Source organism: Pygoscelis adeliae, unplaced genomic scaffold (genome assembly GCF_000699105.1).
Source record: "Pygoscelis adeliae isolate BGI_AS28 unplaced genomic scaffold, ASM69910v1 Scaffold410, whole genome shotgun sequence".
Lineage (NCBI taxonomy): Eukaryota > Metazoa > Chordata > Aves > Sphenisciformes > Spheniscidae > Pygoscelis > Pygoscelis adeliae.
This window is the reverse complement of record NW_008823913.1, coordinates 3,145,176-3,168,164: the sequence shown is the minus strand read 5'-3', so window position 1 is coordinate 3,168,164 and position 22,989 is coordinate 3,145,176. Positions and strand designations below refer to the sequence as shown.

Sequence of the window (22,989 nt, the reverse complement as noted above, 5' to 3'; positions counted from 1 at the left end):
CCCCTTTGCCTGGAGAAGTACCTGGTAGAGGTATGTTCTGTGTGGTTTTTAATTCACAGTAAGAAGTAGTAAATTGGAGTAAATTTAGCAGAGATGGGAAGTGAGCCAAGCCATGCTGGACTGAATTCTTCACGTGCGTCTGCTCTACCCCACTGAGCCCCTCACCCTTGTGGCCAAGGGTGGCTTGGACTCCGGGGAACACTCATTGCCTGGTCTCTGTCTTGAAAGGAGCTGGAGGGAGAAGCAGGATTTTGTTGGAGACCTTGAAACACAGACTTTGACTACACACTATTTACAATTCAGGGCGCCACGAGATGGGTACCAGTACAATCCACCACGTGATGCTGAAGCAGAGCAATTGCTTATATGAGCTCCTGCTTCCAGGAGAGTGGGCTGTAGCAATTCAAGCCAGTGGGGAACAGGCAAAATTAAACTGAAGAACAATATTTTGGGCTTTTTTTCTTGGTAAATATGGAAACAGAGTTGCAGCTATTTAGCTTGAAAACCATTCAATTAGTGCTGTTTCCCACACAGACAATACTATGGTCCTTGAGGGGCCAGGCTGAATGCATGCCAGAAAAAGCAGAGGTGAAGAGCCGAGTCTCCTGCGAGCCCCACGTCTTTGTGCGGCTGTATGGAAATGAGCGGTCACGGCTGCCAGCCCCACCGCATGCCACCGCCTTCTTGAGGATGCTTTGTGCTCATGGTGTTTGCTGCTACAGTGCCAGATCTCAGGAAACGATGAATTTACTGGTCACCCAATGCCTCTGCTTTTTAGCAAAATGACTCAGGTATGGAGCAATGCAAAGTAAGAGAGCGCTGGTGTTACTCAGCCAAGGCCAGACAAAAGCTATTTCAGCCTCCGGTTAAAATCCTACTTTTTCTCTCTAAGTGCATTTACTGGAAAAGTGTCAAAGACAAAGAATGTAAAAATGTGCTTACAAACAGCACAGCAGTTCCCAGGAGTGATTTTCTGTAGTAAGGTTGCACATTCCTGCCTATCCATCCGGCCATGGCAGGAGCTGGTTTGGGTATTCCCTTAACACACGGTCCTTGCTGGAGAACCAAGCGATGAAAGGGGCAGAAAAGGTTTCAGCAAAGCCTCCTTCCTCCCCTTTCCCGACTCAGGTAGTGGAAACTCTGCAAGTCACCCAGCAAAGAGCTAGGTCTTTTAAAAATGAGGGCTACACCACACTGCCCTGCTCTCTGGGCACCCACCTTGGGCGCCCATCAGTATCATTCGCCCTTTTCACTCATCTTTTAGGGAAGAGCTTGTGTCACGTTGTTCCTGTGGTTTTGTCGATTGGAAGAAAAGCTGAAGCTAAAAAAAAATTGACCATGTATGCAAAAAATGTAGGTGTGGGAGGGAGCAGAGAGGTGGGAATTTAGAACAAAAATTTGCTGCAGGGTCTGGCTGCCTGAGCACTGACAGTTCCGCTGCCCTGGGAGGCTCTTGGTTCAAACCCCAGCCTGGCTGCTGACTCGGCACATGGCCTCAGCCAAACAGCTCAACCTCCGCATCCCACTGTGGCATCCTGGGGACAGGCCAGAGCCAGCGTCTCCCAGCCTGGGAGGTACCAACAACAGCAGGGAGCACCAGCAGACCAGCCTGAGAACTGGATTCAGGTCGAGCAGTGAAGAGCTGAAGAGCTTCACCCCTGCTTAGAGCAAAACGAAAAGGGTTACGCTCAGCCCTTCCTAGAAGCCAGGAAATTGCTCTCTCTTTTGTGTTTGATGTTATGGTGGGAAATTGTAATGAAACGGGCAGTGCAAAGGCAGTGCTTGGAAGGGCAGCAGTCCTGTCTGCACTTTGCACGGCAGTGGTCCTTCATGGACTGCAGTGAGCACTGCCAAAAAGCTGGAGTAGAAAGGGAAAGCGGGTAGTTGTCTCTGCAGCCTGCTGCTGCAAAAGGAAACTGTCCCTTATATCAATCTGTAACAAGGACTCTTGCTGAAATAGGAGTCCTTGCCACACCTCTGTTGCCTTCCTTGTAATCAAAAGCTCCTTTCTTTCATAATAATCTCCATTTTAATCTAGTACAAAAAAGCATTTTACTCTTATGGATTTCATTAAACTGCCTATTCCAGCCCTAGCAATACTGTGAACCTGATGACTAAAAAACATGCTGAAGCAGAAGTTAGGTAGAAGGGATCAATAGCAATTTATCAGGAAAAAAACAGCCCAGGAGAAGCAAGAAGTTTCAGTAAGACACAAGAAACTCAGCTTGAGGAAAGTACCATCATATCCCCTGTTCCAGGAATCAAACACGTGTTATTTCAAACTTATACACTGCAAAATGTTGCAAAATAAAAAACCCCTATTATTCCTTCAGACTGGTTTGAACTTCCTATGATCTAACAAAGATGTAATCATATCCGCAAAGATCCCAGAGTTCCTTATGAGCATCTTAAAAAGTAGGAATGAATCATTTCCTTGTATGACAATCAACTTTGCAATGCCATGATCTTGGAAATGACAGTTGAACAGTCAAAGGCAAGCAAGCACTCAAAAGAAAATAAAAGCATTTAATGCAAAACATTTTACCAAAAGTTTTTACAGCAATTTCATATAAATGGAATCTTCTCTTAAAACATGAAACCACCAATATAAATGTATTGTTACAAAGCTGATTACAAAACTATCTCCTCAGCCACGCAGAGAGGTAGGGAGGGTATTTCTGTCATCTGAAAACACCTAAGATGAACTGAAAAGTAACGTTCAGGATCTAGCCTGCTGTGTCTAAGTGATGGTAACACATATATGTTTTTGGATTAAAACTTCACAGGCTGATATATCTTTACCCCATAAGGCCTTTATTAAGCTTCCTAATAATTTGTGGGTATGCAACAGAAATATTTGAGATGCCTGTCAGCTCTATTATATGGTTCTCCCTAATGATGGGAAGACTGGTGTCGGGACAGACTACAGTATGTGTTCCCCTGCAAGGAGCAGACTTTAGGGATGGTTGGAAAAAAAAAAAGTAAAGTTGTTTCTATTCCTGCTCAGTTGCTCCAGGCTGTAGTTTCTGGGACCCGAGGGCAGGTTTGAACTGGTGAATCCTGGCCCCTCTGGCTGCCCAGTGGCTTAGGGAAGGCCAGCCACTGAGAGGAACAAGTGGTGCAGCTACCCCAGGCTCCCCATCTAGAGCCGCTGCTTCCCAGGCTGTCAGAGACTTAAACGGGTACAGAGGGAGCTCATTTTGGAGTGAGCGAGGCCCTACGGAGACTGACAGCAGTCAGTCCAGCCAGGAGGCAGGCCCACAAAGAGCAAGAGACAGAATTGGTCCTTGTTGAGAACTAGCAAAAGGCAGCTGGGAGGGAAGGGCAGGACAGGCTGGAGCCCTCTCCTCCCCTCCGCAAAGCGCTACAACAGCACAGGCGCTTCCCCAGCATGTTAATTCATTCCTTCATTTGCCAGACTTGGCTCGTCTGGAAACGATTACCTGTAAAAGGAGCCCTTTCACCAATGTAGCTGTTCACTGAAGTAGCATCCTGCAAGGCTGCGCTCTGCCTGGTCTGCTGCCAGCCAAGCAGAGAAAGGCTCCAGCTAATCCCCAGCGGAGCTGGGCTGCCTGCTCCCCGCTTAGCAAAACAACAACAAAAAGGCCTTCGAGGAAGATGCAGTGGGGGGAACGCAGCTCTCTAGAAAACAAAGCCACATTAACCAGCCTTAACAAAGCAACAGTTTTCTTCTCCAGTGGAAGGGCAGGCTGGTGCCTTCCCTCCCCAGGACAGACTGTCTTTTGGACTCTTCGGGGACATGTGGGAGGCTGCCTTTTTTTTGCTGTGCTGCTCCAGTGCTAGGCTCCCCACGCTGCTACCAGGAGCTGAAGTCCCCAAAGCCTGTGCTCTTTTTCTCTTTCTTTGCAGCTGTGCTGGTTGAGGGCCCATCATCTTCCACGCTGCGCTTCCTGGAGCCAAAATGAAAACAACTCTCAGGGACTATTTACTGTTCAGTGGGACCAGGGCAGCTGGATGCCTTTCCTCTCCCAGCAACAGCTATGCTGGAGCTAGCCCATCCCTTATCAATCAGAGAGGAGTACAAGCTCTGTGCCAGCATGGGGACCTCAGGGGGGTGGGGATGGGGGCCTTTGGCATACCCAAAAAGAGGGAGAGTGTCAGTCTGTGGGGATAGTTTGGGTCAGGCTTTGAACACTTCCAGGAATGTGTTCAAAACCCAACAAGTTCTCCAAGCCAGAGCTGAAGATTTAACAGCTGTAGTTTTTTAGCACAGTCACAGTGCAAATGGGAGCCACAAGTTCTCTCCCCATCTTCTCACCTGCATTTGTGGCAGCAAAAGGATTTATGGGGAATTAGGTGTAAAGCAGCTGGACAGGTTTTTCATAGATCCTTTCCTGTTTCTTGAGCATGGCCTGTTGCAGTCGCTGCTGCTATTCTCAGCCTCTCTCGAGCAGAATTTGCAGCCCCCGTGGAAACACTACGCAGCCAGCTCACCTACTGTGGTTTTATTGTCAGATATCAGTAGCCAATAGGGAGAACTGAGAACCCGGAACCTGCCAAAGGGCTGCTACAGACCAAACTCCCAGTTTCAAGGCAGGCTGCAATGAGTGCAGGACTAGGAAAGAAAAGTCCTTTCTATACTACTTGGCCCTTTCCACAGAGCTGCAAGCTCTGCCTGGGTTTCCTCTGTAAAAGTGCAGAATGGCAGCAATTTTAAGCTGAACATAACATTTTAAGGGACAAGCAATATTTTGTAACTGAAACGTGTGACTGACACACCAAACTGACCTGCATGGGCTAACATACTGTTGTTTGCACAGTTATCAAATGCCTGTAAATTACGCAGGCACATACAAGCTGATTAAAGAGCTGTCCAGATCTGTGTATGCATAAATACACGTCTTTATGCAGCAGACAGACAACAGCATTTTTGCAAATGCTTTTAGAGAAGTCTGCAAAAAATCAAGTGGAAGGCATTTATTTTAATTTATCCAAAACTCATGCAAAGCTGCCACTCAGGTGGGATTCTGTACTGTTCTTAGGAAAGCAAGCGATGCTGCCAATCCCAATGGGTGTACAAAGGGTGTCTGGGAGAGGATGCTTTAGGACAAGCCTGTACAACCAGCCAGGCACCCTGGAGCTACTCGCCAGACGCCCTGTGCTCCCACGGCAAGCCTGGGAACTTGCTCCCCTTTCCGGCCATTTCAGTTGTGCTGGTACAACTGTTTGTGCGGCTGAACAGGGAACCAGATCAGCAGACTGATACGGGTTTAAGGCAACTACTTTGTGCAGGGGAGAAGATGCTAAAAGAGAAACGTCTGTGGGACCATGGCCTTCAGAAATAGCTGCAGAAGAGGAAGAGAATAAAAGATGGTGTACGAAGTGACACAGTACAGTTCCTCAAGGACTTCTGAGTTGTGGAAATGTATCTACAGTTCTGAAGTCAGCACACGCTGTTAAAGACCAACTTGGTCATGTTCAAGTGCTAAAAGAAAAGCTCAGTTAACGTGTAATCTTGAAAAACAACAGAAGTATAGGGAACTGTTGACTGTTAGGACTGCATGAAGATGCCTTTGCGAAGCCTGCTGGCACAAACCAAACACCTGAGCAATGGCACTGGACAGGGTCAGTGTCCAGCAGGAAAGGCAACTAATACACTCAACAAAGATCAGATGGGCAGGGAACTCACGCTGCAGCCATGTTAATGTATTTTCCAATCCCCTGCCGGTACGTTTTAGGAGTCTGGACCTCTTTCTTTGGTGGGACCACCTCAGCTTTTGTTTTGGCTGCTTCTTCTTCTAGCTGGACCTTCTCTCTTTCTGCAGCAACCTGTGGGAAGAAAAGAGTGCAATCTGTTGCAAGAGCTAGTCCAGAGTAAGGACAAAATGTCTACAATTCTTTGAAGCTTTAAAGCACTCTAGAACAGCAATCAGCACCGCTATGATTACAGGGCAGTCTTTAGGAGACAGACCTCAAGGGCCGCTACAAACAGGCTGTCTGCAGCCATTATAACAAAACTCCTCTCTTCTCACCTGCAGCTGCCCATAGCTACTGTGGGCATTTGGAAAGAAAGCCATCGTAAGCGTGACGGACTGGGAGCTGTGCCAGACTCAGTTACAAGACCTCTCTGCTGAAAGAGCGGCGATGACCCTGGCACACAAGGCAATGCTGAATGGCAGCTGTATAATCTTAGCTTGCAACCATATGGGACAGGGGGCTGCCCATGTCCAAAGAAAAGGCATTAAGTTACAAAGTTCTCCAAAGAGCTTTGGCCTTTCAAAAAACCCAACCAATCAACTATCCTCACCTGGGCATCTGCCTCTTCATACGGATCAACAAAAACGGTTGTTGTCTGAATTTGTATTTCCTCCTGGGAGCAGAAGAGAAGAAGAGCAAATCAATCTGCTGATTAAGTTGCGCCATCTCTCCCAAGTTTGGCTTTCAGAGAAGCATCAGCGGGGTGAACTGCACTGCCACACGAGGCCGTATGTGTTCGCTCCCTCCTGCACAGCCCCTGGTGCTTCACACGTACCTTGGGACGGTCTGTTTTTGGGTCACTTTCCACATTCTCCATAGCAGTCAGAGTCTCAAAGCCACCAACCACCCTAAAAGAGGAAGGACACGATTTCCAGCTGTCACAACACACTCAAAATATTCCTGCACCCTTACATCTAATATATCTAATTTATGCCCATTACTCTAGCAGATTTTTAAACCATCATGTCTGGGGGAAGAGGAATTAGCAACTGTATTTGAAGACCTAAGATAATGTCATTCAGTGCGGAAAGTAAGGATTTTTTTCTGAAATCTGTGATTTGAATTTAAAATTAAACAGAACATAGAAAAGTCAAACACTCAGAGGCAAAGCCAAGCCATTTGTCCAAAAACCTGGTAGCCACACAAACCAGCAAGATGGAGAATGAGCGACTGTAGACAGCCATCTGTGCAAGAAGACACAAACCCATTTCAAAATGGATTCACTTGCTAACGCTACATCCATAAATTTGGAGCTCATTTGTTACTCCCGTGTGCTTCGAAAACCAAACCAACAGACTTGGTCAAGAAAGCAAATGTTTTCATTAACTTCTGATTTTTTACCCCCCTTTTTTTTTTTTTTAAATTGTATATCAGACCGAAGAGTGTTATTAGGAAGAAAGGGAATTGTAACTATGGCACTATTGGAGACCAGTGACAGACCTGTCCATAATGACACCAGTAACACAGAAAGCGCAGGACTGCTCCTGAAGCACATCATGACCGTGAGCTCGTGAAGGCTCTGGGAAAGCAGCAAAGCAGCAGAGCATCAAGTCACAGCCACAAGACAACGCCGGGACACTTTTCACCGCAGTTTCTATTTAGGAGGATGTAAGATCCCTGGTCTCTCATTTTTGAAGTCAACGTATCCAAATACTTGCTTCAAAATGTTTAAGAAAGGCTGAAGACTTTCTGGACTGCTGCATGTTCATTTTCAAAAAAAGTGCGGAACAATGGGAAAGTTCCAGAAAAGGATATTTAGAAAGGATAAATGGGGTGACCCAGATAATTATAAGCCTGTCATCCTGGCATCTATCCCAGCAAAATAATGGAATAGCGGAGACAGGATATGATTAAGAAAGAAAGGAAATAAGTAACGGCAATCAACAAGGTTTTGTGGAAAACAGAGTCTGTCAAACAACCTTCTATCTTTGAGACGACAATTGTGGTTAACAGGGATAACAGTGTCCGTGGAACAGACTTCTGGAAGGTGGCTGATATTTTGATTGAGAAATTAGAATGATATGAAGTGAACACAGCACACATTAAATAAAAAATTGGCTGATAGGTGTCAAAATCTAATTTTAAATAGGAACCACTGAGTCAGTATGTTTCCAGAGGGGTCCTGCTGGGATCAGATCTTGGTCCCAGGCTATTTAACACTTTTATCCACATCAACATCCCCAATTAAATCTGAAAACAGCTATACTTAGAAGAGCAGTAAATAAAGACGAAGACAGGTCATTGATGCCGAGCGATCCAGATCTCTTAGAAAAGCAGGCTGTAGCTGGACAACATCTGTTTTAATAGAGCCAAGCCACATGGCCAGGAACCAAAAATACAGCCCATATTAATGGCTGTGGGACAATGAGAAGCAGCCGTAATTCTCAAAAACACTGCTCCTGGAGCCAGAGGAGTTTGAGGCCAGGAGCTCAGCAGTGAGGGCAGGACCCAGCCATCGAGGAGCCCAGGGCTGCCCATGAGATGGGGCAAACCAAGAGCCAGCATTCCTCCAGCCTTCATGGGGTGGCAACTGTGTTGAAGCCTGATTGCTGGGATTACCGGGACTCCAGTACCAGCACAGGTAGGCTGTCAAGGGCTGGGCAGATGAAATGGAAGAAAATCAAATTAAACGAAACTGGTGGAAAAAATTCAAACTGGTGGAATATGTAGAGTGTTTTATCACCTAACACTGCTTTCGTATCAAAGAAATGAGCAATACCTCAACCAAAACACACATCATATTCACAGGTATTTGACACATTTATACTCTTCTATTACAATATCTCATTCTTGCAGGTGTTTTGCAGCCAGGCAGCCCTCTCCAGTCCCAGCATGACAGTCTGCCCAGCCAGCACCAGGAGAGGCCCATGGCTATCACCTGTGATGGTCTCAGCTGATCCAAAGGAGAAATACACCTCCTACTTACCACTCCACACCACACTATTTACACGTCTCATGCACTCCTCCCAAAAGCCACGTCAAGCAAATGAAACAGGCTGACCGCTGTGGTTTGAAAGGCAAGTGGGTCCTTCTCATTCAAGACTCCTTGTGCTTAGTGCAGCACCACTGTCCCTCACTGCCGCCTCACGGGCTGGGACAGGCACTAAACGTGCCCCAAAAGACAGACCCCATCACAGAAAATAAAACTGTGCAAGTGAGAGAGGGTGCTGCTCAGCACCTGCCTTGAGCAGAGCCGTCCTTGCTAGCATGTCATTGCTGCTGCGCTGCTCCAAACTTCTCCCCTTTACTCCTCAAGGGCCTGTCAATATTCTATAATCAGGTTGTGACTTGTAAGAGCAATTAAAAAACATGTATGCAGGCTAGAACAGCCTCATTCATTTGCAACTGGAGGTAGCACACTGGGGGAAGCGGCACAGGGCTTGAAGACCCTGCATGAACTTTGGAAAGTTTGTAACAAAAACTCCATTTTAAAATCCTTCTCGAGGCCAGTATCAGATTCACTTATAATACTGATGATTAACACACAGCCTAAGATATATTCACTGTATTTTAATTGCCCCTAAAGGAAACTTCTGATTTAATATTGGAGGATTTTCTAGCCAACAGCTCCACTCATTATCTGCTCGTATGTTTTCATTTAATTAGGTTCTGATAATTTGAAACAGCCAGATCAGCTATGCACTGGCAATCTCAACTGAGTAATCCCTTAGCCCATAGCTAGACCTCCCACAATATTAGCCCTAATGCGTTTTGGCTATGCTCACAAATCTTCAGTCACTATGCTAATTAAACTTTATCGGGAATACTTTGTCACTTGTACATTTTAAAAGGCTGTGATAGACATGGCATTCACAGGTCATCAGTAAATGACCTAAATAGTCTATTTTGACATGATTATAAAGGGCTAAGGGGGAAGAAGACAAAGTTGTTATGCCTGCGGAGCATGTAATTCTTTTTTCTTCTTAGCTTCTTGTCTCTAAAATGGAAAATTGCTTTCTTTTACACTGCATTCTCTAACATTTTGCACAGAGAATAACTATGCATATTACAGTGTCAGCACAGTGAGCTCTCAATATAGGTTTATGTCTTTAGACACTGCCATAATATCAATAAAAAATAAAAATTAATTTGAATACAAACCACCACCTCAGAGAAGAGAGCTCTGACCAGAGGAACTGGAAATAATTTACTAGTCACTTTTGTTCAGGGAGCACTTGGAAGCTTTGTCAAGGATCAGGCCCAGCTCAGACTGGTGTTTCATCAGCAAAAATTAAAATCCAAAAAGGGCAAGATCTGATTGCAAACATCACCCATTCAGTAAAAAATGAACTACACATTAATCAGGGCAGTCATGGCTGGATGCAAAAAAATGGAATATTCCAAATTAAGGTCTCAAACCGTAAAGGATTTTGCAAACTTTCTTCTGATTTTTCTAAGTAGAGAGACGATGTACACGCAGGCTCTCAAAACATTACATGTTGTTATTGTCAAATCTCATGATGTTACATCGCTGTACTAAAATCAGTTTGACGACATATAATGTGTCTAAGCCTATACACTGGCATCTGTTACAGCAATTGCTCCTCACAGAATGAGGAAACCAACACGCCAGAGTAGTTTTGGGGATTCTTTGCCTGTCTCACAACACATATTCTGGGTGTAGGAAGAAAAGCTCACAGACATCTTGCCAAGAAAAAAAGCCCATACAAGTTATATGTAGAAAAGACCATCAGATCAGTACATTAAAGCATTAAAAAAAAACCTCTAGAAAGCCACTACTTAATATTATTCTAATATCCACTAACTTTGAACAAAAAGAGATAAAACCTGTTCTATGAATATCTCAGCATAAGGAACTCTGTACATCATCTTCATTAAAACAAAATGCAAACTCCAGAAGTTCAGACTAGTATGGCTTTATACCCTTTACATGTGCTAAGTGCATTACACAGACAGTGACAGGTCACACCATGTCAGCCTTTCTCATTCAATGTCACTTGTGCTAAGTTGGGAGCACAGCGGGGAAGGGAAGGGAGAAGGGCAGAAACAAGTTTAGCCTTTTCTACTGTTTCTGGCTCTATCCCTTTTATAAGGTGCCACACATGCTTTATCCTAAATTGACCAAGTTAGATTTAAACACATGTTCAGATGACATCCTACAGTGAAAAGGATGATACCTTCAAGACACCTTTTACTTTAGAACAACGAGTGAAACTGAGGGTTTGCTGTGTGCTTCCAGTAGATGTTGAACAGAGAAATGATGATCTCAACTATATATTTAGCTCAGCATCCCTGAGACAGCTTGCTGTATTTTTAGAGGAGCTTGATAAATGTTGCATTACATTTAAGCATGGACAACAAGGTAGGTATATTTAGTTTTTTTTTCTGTTAGCATAGTAATGAAAACAAAAATGTGCCCTTACTCCTGCAATTCTGTTTTCTTGAAAACAGAAGTTAGCACTGGAAATCTTTGCATTTCAAATTTAGAGATGTTATTTAAAATCTTACTTTCTGTTAAGGCTCCTTTATGCAAACTAGTAACCTTGCTTCATAACCACTGCCAATGTCTTTGCATGAAGTGTAAGTGAAATACCTGGAGCAAGCTCTATCCATTTGCAATGCCAATGAAAGTCTCGCCGTACATTAGTTAATGCTGCTCCCAAAGAAAACTGCAGCTCCCTAGCAGTCTCACAGACATTCACACATGGACTTCCTCTTTCTCTTATTTTTGTTTAGAATTATAGGAATTAAGCCTTATGCAATGCTGGGGATGGCAGCGGTCCAAGATGATAAGAGTTTCCTGGTCAGAAGATGATACAAGAACAATGTCTGGACTTTTTCAAAAAAATGCTTTAAACTAGAAACAGAAACCAGAAAGAAACATTGTTGTTTTGTAAACACATTCTGCCCTCAAGGTTATTTTTATAACAGGGATATATATATATATGCACAATACATACATTTACGTACACACACAGAGAGAACAATATATACATGCACAAACACATACACTCAGGAAAAAATGTTTTCTATGTACACACCCAGTCTGAAATGGAGCAAGCAATTCAAACTTGCAACAAGGATGCAGTGGAAACATCTCAATCTCTCATAAGGGCTTAATCTAGCAGGTGAGACACAGTAATGAAGGGCGCTGAAAAAATAAAACAACTTGGAAAAAGACATTTTGAAACTAGACTCAACAGATGAACCTGGCACATAAGGACTTCTCTGCTTTGGCACCGGTTCCTCTTCAGAGATCATACAACTGTTTTGGAAACAATAGCAGCCCTCATGCAGCTTCGACAGCCCAGTCCTTGTGTGCTACATGAAATCACGGCCATGGCTTCCACACGGAGGCCTGGTTTATTTTCCCACCTTGCTCTTCACTCCTATCCTGTGTCTGGGGAGCAGACTCTGTGGTGCAAAATTAGGTCAGGCTCCCTACACAGATGCAACAACAGAATTGGCTCTTCTGCTGTCACACAATTTCTCCATCCTTCAGATGTACTAAAGCAGAAGAGCGACAAGAACATGAGTTTCCCAGCTTAGAAGCCATTGGGGTTCACTGATTCAAATCGTACAGGGAATGCTACAAGTGGAAATAGACGTTGTTCGTTATTTAACCGTACCTGGGTAACTGAATAATGCCTGGTAGTTATTTTACGTAGCTAATTACTTTAGAGGACAAGAGTTACTTTCATTACCCCATTCTACAGAATTGCAGTAGAAAGCATTAAACAGATTAAGGAATACTTAATACAGAGTGATACTTATCCAAGGAAAGAAGTCTCTTCCCCAAAAGCATCTGGCAAGGGGAAGAGGGAAGAAAAGAGAAGACTAAGCTGAGTGCATGTCAGCTACTGACTGGTGCCTCCAATTTGACCAAGTCTGAGGTTTCCCAAACCACCTTGTTCATTATTTCCAGGAACAAGAGAATTGAAGAATGAGCAGCAGAAACCTCAAGAGATGGTTAAAAGATCTGCGTAAGCAGATACGTGCAGCCATGTACAAAGGGGAAAACTGTCCTCCGTATACTCATCTCCTGCCTCAGCTGCCACATCCTTTTCTCAGTTCTTGACAAACACAAGTGATGCTCTAATAAACACATAGAACTACTGCACAGATAATTTCCAGCTTTGCCACTCTGACGACAACACTTTTCCACTTTTCTCTCCGCTCCCTCTATTGCCCTTCTTTTTATCACATCACATACTTGCAACCTGCCCTCACTTTCAAGCCCATCATGCCCTGCTTGTTCTAAATCTCACCCAAAATTCAGAGAGAGCATTTCTCTCCTCCTGCTGATCAGCATGGCTCGATCACCTTCCACTATTATTTTAAACATGCGCTTTTTCATGTGTCCCTTTAGCTTTGGAACAGGCTCCCCCAAGACATCCACAAAGCCATTTCATTTTTCCTGGGGTTTTCTTCTTCCTTGGTTCTGAAGAAAGTGCAAACTGTCGGTGGAACGTAGGCTGAAAGGGGTCACTGTTGTGACTTCCCTGTTATATGCAGTCTCTTTTCTACTTACACAGCTCCCTGGGACAGAGATTATATTTCTATTTCTGCTTATAAAGGGCAAATGTACCAGGTCCCTGATTCACAGGAGCTGTGAGCCATTGGAGTAACGGAAAATATAGTAACAACGCAGATGGGATGTGCTTGCATCTAAATTTCATAAAGCACGCCAGACAGGAATGTGAGCCTATACTGGTGTTTTGGCTGTAACATCCCTGTAGCTCACGCAGCTCACGCAACACTTGAACTCCCAGTTGTAGCATGGATAAGAGGAAGCCCCCTCACACACAGCCCACAACAGCAGCAGACAGGACTTCCCCATGCAGCAGTCACCTGCAAATGCTTCTCATCCACTCTGTGCACAGCAAATGCATGTTGGTTGGTTTACATTATTTGAGTTTATAAATTAAACCTCTTACCAGCCAGCTAGAAGCCAACAAAAGCCACCAGTTAGTTTTCACGTTAATTACAGCATTCTCTATGTCAGGAGAAATGGTAATTTACTAGAAATGGTAATTACTAATTTAATCTAGGCAGCTCTAGGAGCAGGGAATCTGTGCAGCCTGCAACACACCTCCAAGGGAAGGCATTCTTCTCTCACTCTCTGCCTTTGTTTTTGCTCCCCATCCATGCCAAATTATGTCCTTTATTTTCAATAACACCCATCCTCATTATTGCCATGGTGGGCAGCACAATCATGACAAGATGCCCTCCCTGTCCTCCAGCTGCAGCCTGCTCCTGAGACTTGAAAATTCCAGTGCACCAAGCCAGACACGTGTCACCTCTTCACAGTCCCACTGCCTGCAGCTGGTGTGTTTTCCAAACATACTTAACAGCCAAACATCCAACTCTTAATAGCTGCTACTATGCAAAAATTGTGTTTCAAACCAGCAGGGACATGAATAAGATGCAGCTCTCCAGAGAAGGAACTTTTCGATGTTCCATCCCACACAGCGCCAAAAAAGAATAAAGGGGTGGGGAACGGTTGCTCTTTCACTCTTCTTTGTTCTCCAAAGTATGGAAAGCCTGCTGAAAAGTTCTATGCAAATCACAAATAGGTCAAATTCTGCTCTCAAAGATATGTATGTGACACTCACTAACATGAACCAGAGCTGCATAGAAATAGCTGAGGGTACAGCTGAGACCAGAGTATTTAGGTTTTTATATTAACTGAAATAAGTAATCCTCAAATCCATATGAAAGTCACAACAGGCCAGTAAGCATCCAATTAAGACAATCCAATTTAACATTCATGGAAACAAAGAATTCTTATTTCATGGGTTCATTCTATTCTTAAACCTAGATATTATTCCTAGATATGCTTCTGAGATATTATTGTACTATACAGTCTAAGATCAGATACAGTCAGCAAATCCTGGAAACACCCAGGATCTAAAATAGCAAACTGAAGCTGGAGTTTCACTGGAGGTACAATCTCTTGAATCTTTTGGCTTTTATGGCTTTTAAAAACAAATGCAGGTAAAAAGAGCTGAAGGTTTTTGATGACAGAATGCAGATCTTATGAGCTGCACACATTTTATATTAAATTTGTAGGTAAACTCGATTATTCAACTATTCAATTTGTAGATAAATATAGAGTGACTGGAATGCATCTATTCCAGCATCTTCATTTTTTACATTCTTTGAATTAATCTTCATTTACATGCAAGAAAGTCCAGAGTAAAATTCATCTGCTCTGTGTTCAGATGAAGATGTCACTCAGTTTTCATGCAGGGAGCCAAACATGATTCTAAACCAACATTTTTAATAAAGTTGTTCCTTTGTATTTCAGCTAAGAATATTTGCAGTGCTCAGAAAGCAGCATCATTTCTTTGGCAACCAAGTTCAGATTTCTGTAGTAGCAAGGACAATTCAAAAATTAACACAGTCTTTCCTAAAACTGCTACTGCATAAATCTCTGCTGTACACTTAACCAGAGTTACCTGGACTGAAGTAATTCCTCTCTAAAGGGCAACGTACAGTGTGAAACATTATTTGAACTATTTTACCCATAAGGTACTTGAGATGTTATGCATAGTGCAAAGGCTTGCAATACAGTCCCTGCATTGCAGTAAGCTCAACTACTCTCTAAACTCTTTCCTGGTGAATTACAGTAAAACTGGAGCATGCTGGGGAAACACAGCAAAGACACTGGAGGATTATACAGGATGCTCACTGAAGCCAGGTTGCACCCAGAACTGAAGAACAGTCACATTTTCAGCTGAGCTGTCCTAACCCAAATACTATTTGATGAGGTGGCAAGCTCAGTTTAGCAGCATTACCATGGGATTTAATGGGTTTTTTGCAAGGAGGACTCAAATTGTAGCTTAAATGAAATAGTCTTAAGATATGGGTAAGGTAACTCCTCCAAGAATATGCTTGCTCTCAGCTTTCAGTATTAGAATTTGCTTCATTTATCTGCTTTCACCGAATGACAAAGGAACTTTAAATTTTTCTAGGACAGAACTGAGAAAGGAAAAAGAAATATATTTCAAAGGGTGCAATTATTGCAGAATCAGTATTGGAACTAACGGCACTAAATTAATTGTTTAAAATTAAGCCAGTTTCTGCCTCAAGAACTCACAGGCAAAGAAGATGGATTAAATATATCACTTTCATTGTACAGCACAATTGTATGACATCCAATCAAAGTAAACAGCACATGCATTTATTTTCAATCGCTGCCTTTCAAACGGATAAAACTATGAAAAGAATAAAAAACAAATCTTCATTTAAAAAAGACTGTAAAATCCTCAGGAACTACCAGTGAAGCAGGCTAGTAAAATTCCCCTTCCTGCCATTTGCACTGAGGCATTTGCTAGAACAGCTATGCATGACTTGGTAAATACCATGTACCTGCACCAGAGGAAGCAACGAACAAACCGTAACATAAATAATTTGTAGTATCTTCTGCAATAAATACCTTGATCTTTATCACGTGAGGACTTGACTGGAAAGGACTTTTGGAAGAGACTTTTTTATAAAGAATGAAGTTCTCTTGCTATCTTGGCATTGATAAGGGATTTTTTTATACACACACACACACACACACACAAACATGTATGTATGTACACACACACATGCACACAAACACACAGCTTTTATACTGATGCTAATTGTCAGGAATAAAAGAAAAGAAGAATAGAATAAAAAAGAATAAAAGGGGCCAAAACACCTAACCTATGCAGAAGCTCTATGTTCTATGCCATGATGAAGAGCAGCCCTGTCATGACTCATTTCCCAGCTGACAGCCCATAAGAGGATGAAAGCAGTGTTGAAGAGGTAATCTCTTGTGTCCCAGCAATTAGCATGCACAAATATTAGCATGGTTTGTCACAGGACGATGATTACTTTGTTCATGACTCCCTGGAGGGCCACCCACAGAAGGGAAGTAAGGCAACTTACAGTGATGGAAGGAGAAAAAAAGGCAGAGTCTGATGACTGGCACTGATGCGATGTTGGCCACCTACTCATGACCAGGAGAACTGGATTTTGCTCCAGTTCAATTGCAAGACACTCTAGATTCTTCTCTTCAGGCTTCAGACACACAGGAGAGCATGTCTGCTATACTGCTGTTCATAATATTCTTCACTTACCTTCCAAAAACTGTATGCTTCTTGTCCAGATATGCACAAGAGCGGAATGTGATGAAGCTGGAAGGAATAAAGATGTAACAGTTAGCGTATTATCTCATCAACACCCAACAGCAGCCAGTAATGCTTAAAAATGGAGAGTGTACGCAACAGGCTCTGAGAGAGGACAAGATCCTCTCTCTCTCTCTGGCTCCTCTCTGGGAGGCATGCTGGCCAAACATCCTTTAACTCCTCTGTTTTGTGGGTTTTGTCTTGGATTTCTGGAGTTTTGACTTCTCATTTTTATACCTTACTAACATCCCAAGTATGGGGTGTTAGTAAGTACTAACAGTACTTAAACAAGTACTTTAAACAGTACTCCAAGCATGGTGACTTGCACAAAGTCCAAAATTAATGTGAGCATCTGCCTCCTTGGCCAGGCAGGCCCTGGGAAGCTCATGCAGGACAGGGAGACGTGCATCCTGCTGGAGAAGTACATTTCTTGTGCGTGATTGGGAGCTTGTATCCAGCAAATGCAGTTATGTAACACAACAGCCAGTGTAAACCTCCATCTTTTAGGATATTTACTTCTTGCGTTTATCTTCCATTAAGTTGGCCTGTCAGTGATCCATTTCTCCTCTGGACAGAGCAAATTTGTGCTTTGGATACAAACATGGCAGAAGAATACTTCAAAGTGTCAAAAGTAATGAAAACCTGTGAAACTTGGATTTTTAATTTTTAATTAATTGGACTTTTAATTTTCGGGGTTGTATTTTTAAACTTAAACATGGGAACTAAAATACCAAATCCAAAGCAACCTTTACTACTAAAACTTTTCTCTAAAGCTTAATGCTTCTTTGGAAGACTCGGACTACAAGCGTATGAGACAGAGGTTTCCACACTGTGGTCTGCAGACCACGATGGCCCATCTTGGCTGGACATGCAGTGCTGGCTCTCCTCCCTGTCTCCATCTGTTACACTATATTAGAGACAGCTAAAAATATATAAGCATTCCAAAAGCACTCTTCCGTATAAGCAACTGCCTCAGGAAGTTATATGATTGCAAATAGGAGGGGCTACAATCTGCCAGACGATCTATTATGATGTAGCCTGCCCTACGAAAGCTTTGAGATGCTGTGCAGAATGCAAACTCCTACACAGGGCAAACATTACAACGTAGCCTTCTGCATGCGTTCTTTGCACCAGTTTATTCCCAGCTATCCAATACTTAAGATTATCAAGTGGTCAGTTATGTATCATTGTAATAAAAAAAAAATCTGAGCAGTAGCAAATATACAGAGAAAGCTTCTCATCCATCGCCGCAGTCAAAATAAAATTAAGGACAATGGAATTAACATAACTCAGGATGATCACAGAGGAGAAGTCCTGAGCATTATTCGAACACAAGGGACCTGGATCACTCTGCACTGCAGTGTCTATCACCTATGGGGAGAGCTATTCACCCAGTTCCTAAGGTCACAACAGTTGCCAGAAGTGTCTAAACACTGCCTAGGAAGCTTTATAAATACGGGCAGCTGGAGTCTCTCAAGGACTTCACATATAAAGGAATTTCATATTTAATTTGCAAATTTTAGGGAAATATACAATCACATTTACAGCAGCAGATGATGTGACTCAATATGGCACATCACTGATGAACTGTCTCTAACTTCTGTTTCTAGAATCCCTTTTAACAAAAAAAAAAAAAAGAAGAAAAAAGCCTCTACTCTCCCCTAATTTAGCACCTGAGTGCTGGCAATAACATTCAAATCCAAAATAAGCTCTACAGCAACTCGATCCTGCAAACTGCCTAACGTGCTTAGCCTTAAGTATGTGAGTAAGCCTATTAAAGGCCCTGAGACAAGCACTTGTGTTTAATTAAAGCTAACCGCACTACTGCATAGTTTACAAGCCATAATAATACTTAGCATCGTGAAGACCAACACCAAGAACCCCCTCCCTCCCCAGACCCAACACACAGTACTGTACACACACACGCTCACTCTCTTTCCTGGGGCTCCCAATAAAAGTACAACTTTTTTTTATTGCAGTACTTAGAGAGCAACTAATAAATGGTCGGCTCAAAGTGACACAGAATATTTTCAAAAGACTGCAGGCAAACACCCGTATTAATGTTACACATAAAGAACGTTATTATAACTTCACTATCTTTAAATTTCATTTGTTGTTCTTCCTGCTTCTTCGTTCATTTTTTCCTCATTTTAGTCCTCATTCTGCTTTTGTGCACTGAAAAACAAGACATTCTCAATCCCAGATTCTGCACTCTGCCACGCCTGGGTTCTACACATTTCAACAGTGCAGAACTGTTCTCATTTATTTAAAACCAGGTGAGTAAAAAGAAGCAACATTTCCATAGAGTATATGTTTCATTTCATTAAGCCCTTTCAAAAAGTTCAATACGGGGCTAAATTTAAACAGAGTGGAGAGGTGTAATGATCTCACAGGGATAACAGTGGGGGGGACACGGACAAAAATGAACAAGAACTTCAAATCATAAAAACAGAAAAGACAAATTAATGATGATATAATAAACCTACAGGTCTTCTTGCCATGCTTCACTTTGCTCTTAGATTGGGTAACAGCAACTGTAGCTACCCTGATTTTAATATGCAACACTCGACAGAACATTTCACTTGACTGAACTTTAAGGAGTAGCTCGTAAAATGTCACTTGTTTTCTTAACAGAGTAAGACACAGTGTCTAGAGGGAAACAATAAAACACAAAAAGCAAGTGACTACTTACAACTGTGATTTGTTTGTGTTGGGTCCCGAATTGGCCATACTAAGAACACCACGTCCCGTGTGGGACAAATTGGGCTTAAATTCATCTTTGAAAGGTTTTCCCCAGTAAGATTCTCCTCCTTGAAAGAGAAAAGATGATAGAAGAAATGTTTGTTTTCATTAGTTTCCCACTACATTTTTTAACAGGCACTGACACTACATTCAAGGTTTATGGCACTTCTGATCACTGTGTGTATAATATTTTCTTACCTCATCCCTATCACTAGGTTAGTATTTGAGCACGCCCTTGAAATCAGATGTTTATAACTGGCAACACAATTCTGTGCCCCCACACTATCAACTGCAACAGACCAGACTGCTTATGAACAGCATTATATATTGTGTGCTAAAGAACTGTCAAGGATTTAATTTTTTACTACTGGTCCACCATAATTTTTCTTTTTTGAGACATTAAATCTTTAAAAGTGGCTTCCTGACAAAACATAGAGCAAAGAATTACTAGCTTAATTGCACTCTGGATTAGCATTGCTTCTGGAAATAAGTATCAGGGAGATGAAATACGTTCATAAAATCAACTAAGAATAGGAGCTATAAGCTCAAATGCTTAATTCCTGGTTAAACAATGAAAAATGACAATATGTATTCCTCCAAAATAAAAGGCAAAACTTAAGATATTTGGACTAGATACCTGGATGATGTAAACACTTAAATGCAATGAAGTCAAAAGGATGATAAAACTTTGCACAAGCCGCAGACCCAGCCCTCCACAACTGATTTCTTTTCTGTGTCTGTGGATAGAAAGAGGGTCTGGCAGACCTCTCCTCCTGGCTGTCATTTTTACATTATTTATGACAGATCTGACATTTTCATTTGCACTTTCCTCCAGGATCATTCTTAGTAAGAAAAATGAAGGCTGAGATGAGTCATAGTTTTACAGTCAAATCCATAATCTTGTTTGACAAACCATGAAAAAATATTTCACCTTAGCATAGTATTAAAAATAAAACAAACAAAACTATCTAAACAGGCAGCAAGACTGGTCCATCTGTAGAATTGGCTCAAGAATCTTCTAGAGTAACTGTATCACTTGCGAAGCAGGTCAGTAAAGGATCTGCAGTGCTCAACGGTATTTGCACATGTAATACAGAAAAACAATTTGATGATACGACTGCACAGGCAAGCAGCAAATAAAACTGAGGAATAAAACAGGCTCCTACTGAAAACCTTATGCAGAAAATCACAAGAGTGCATCAAATGAGAAAAGAATTTCAGATGATACCACAAAAACAAAGCATCACACGTGGACAGCTGCAAGTGCAAGTGGAACTAAGTAAGCAAGAAATTTTGGAAGAAACTGACCCACTTAAAAACCCAGTTAATCATGTTCAAAAGACCTATTAACAGAGTTGAGTGTAGCCTGCTCTGCAATTTGACAAGAGGCAGCAAAAGGGGACAAACCCTGTAGGGATTTTCTGTAATTAGGAGTAGAGGAGGAGTGATTACTTCAGCAATCTTTGGCTATTGAATATTTTAAGATCAGCTAAATTACATCAGCTTGATCCCATATGCCAATCTCTTCCAGTAGTGGGTGAAAGGGATATGGTATAGCTGCAGCCAGCTCTACTGTCTTGAAGATGAATCCAAGACCCAGCTATTCTAGGCAAAACCAAAGTGTTCAACCTATTAGAAAATGTCTTACCAGAAGCCAGTAATTTTCTTTGCTAGTGAATCTCCTTGTGTATTCCTATTTGCTAAGAGAGGTTACTTGTGCAGTGCCTGCTACTTACTTTGTCCAGAAAAACAAAGTTCTTCTAGGTTAGTAAATAAACAAGTTACGCTCAGAATATAGCGAGGCTCCATGCCAACAGGACTGCCCAAAACCAGAAACACACCTGCAAAGCCTGCAGACCCACTGCCCATCAACAGCACTATGCTCTGTGCACTATTTCTCTCTCCCTCTTCACCTTTCACAGTTTTCACCTTTCCAGTTCCGTTTGGCCTGGTGGGGCAGCACTGGGGACGGGTTCCCTGCCCGCACCGCCACACCGCTGCAGTGCCATTGCTTAAGGCCCTGCATTTCTGCTCTCGGTCACAGCCGGAGCTCTTTGCACCTGAGTAACAAACTTCACTTGGACTTCCCTTAGAGACATGCATAATTGTGCTTCAAAGGATCTCTTGAACGAACTCCTAATTATTTGTAAAGCAGATGCACTTGCTGCAAGTTCTAACCTAGAGGAATTTTTGCTGTCTGAAATTTTCAGATGATATGCAAACATGAACACAGCAGCATGTGGCCAAACCCTTGAGTCTGTTACACCCTTCATATAATTCCAGTTGATGCTGGAAATACAGCATTGTCAAGCTGCTGAAAGAGAGTGGAATCAACCCTGAAGCCTTCGCTGGTCAGAAAAATAATTCAAAAGGAAAGAGAAAAATTGTGAATGACAGAGAGACTCTCTCTTTCTGGCACAACAAGCAACCAGACCCAAGAGCTTGCAGACAGGAGCAATGAGCCATGATCTTTAGGTTTTGGAATATTTATTTTTGTGTGATTTTATTTCAGATCATGCGCTGCAGGTCAGAATTAATCTCATATGTATGAAGGCTAACTTTGTTTCATTCCAGTTCTCTGGAAATAACTGCTAATGTTTTAGTAGATAGTTACAGCATGAGATCCAGTCCCTGCTTCCCCGTCTGCCATACAGCTGTTTCCATGGCTAATTCTGTCTGCCCGGGAGCTGCAGCAAGAACAGAGAATGGCCTGTGCAGCATTCGCCTAAAAGGCCAGATGTCCTATAAAGGATATAGCTGAAGTATCCGCAGAGGCCTGGCAGCACAGACTGGCAAGGGGCGGTGGAGACGCTTCAAAGGCAGTCAGCCAGCAGTACAGGAATGGTTTGGGTTTTTTTTGTTGTTTTTTTAAAAGAAAAAAAAATTAGAGAGAATACTTTTTTTTTTAAAAGGAAAAACCCTAAAGTATTCTCCTTAAATTAAAAATAGCCTGAATGTGCTGTTTGTCAAACTCCTGCTAACCTCTGGAATTGTTCCAGGTTCAAGTATCTGCTTGAAGCAGGAGCAGACAGAGCAAGCCAGAAGATGGCGAGTTAATGTGGTGGGTTCTTTTTAATTACTGAAACCCAGAATCACTTTCTCTCTGAAGATTAGGTACAGATCCCTTACTAGTCTACTGCCATGGCAGCACAGTGCCTAATGCTCAGCTGGGGTGGGTCTAGAACAGGGATTTTAGATTCTTACATTTTACTCTCTATGGTAGAGCTCAATGTAAACTTGGGAAAATGAGTCACAGGTTCGTAACCTACTACTAATAATTACGAGGCTTTTGGAAGTATCTAGCAGATTTTACTGTGTTTATTCTCGACACAGTTGGGAGGTGTGGCTGTGCCATCTTCCTCATTTTCTGAAAGCACAATGGATGCAGACAGACAGAGGAGCTGGG

At 42.5% G+C, this 22,989-nt stretch overlaps 1 protein-coding gene across 1 annotated transcript in view; it reads right to left on the bottom strand.

Annotated features, from left to right (window-relative positions):
• Positions 1–2,260: 2,260 nt before the first annotated feature.
• PPIL2 (peptidylprolyl isomerase (cyclophilin)-like 2) overlaps positions 2,261–22,989 on the bottom strand; it is a 76,787-nt gene continuing 56,058 nt past the window's right edge. Inside the window, exons 14-19 of the mRNA XM_009318752.1 lie at positions 19,534–19,651; positions 16,794–16,850; positions 6,494–6,566; positions 6,269–6,331; positions 5,651–5,790; positions 2,261–3,911 (exon numbers count right to left, since the gene is read on the bottom strand). Coding sequence (XP_009317027.1) covers positions 3,818–3,911; positions 5,651–5,790; positions 6,269–6,331; positions 6,494–6,566; positions 16,794–16,850; positions 19,534–19,651 — 545 coding nt within the window. The 3' untranslated portion in view covers positions 2,261–3,817. The remainder of the gene's footprint in view (positions 3,912–5,650; positions 5,791–6,268; positions 6,332–6,493; positions 6,567–16,793; positions 16,851–19,533; positions 19,652–22,989) is intronic.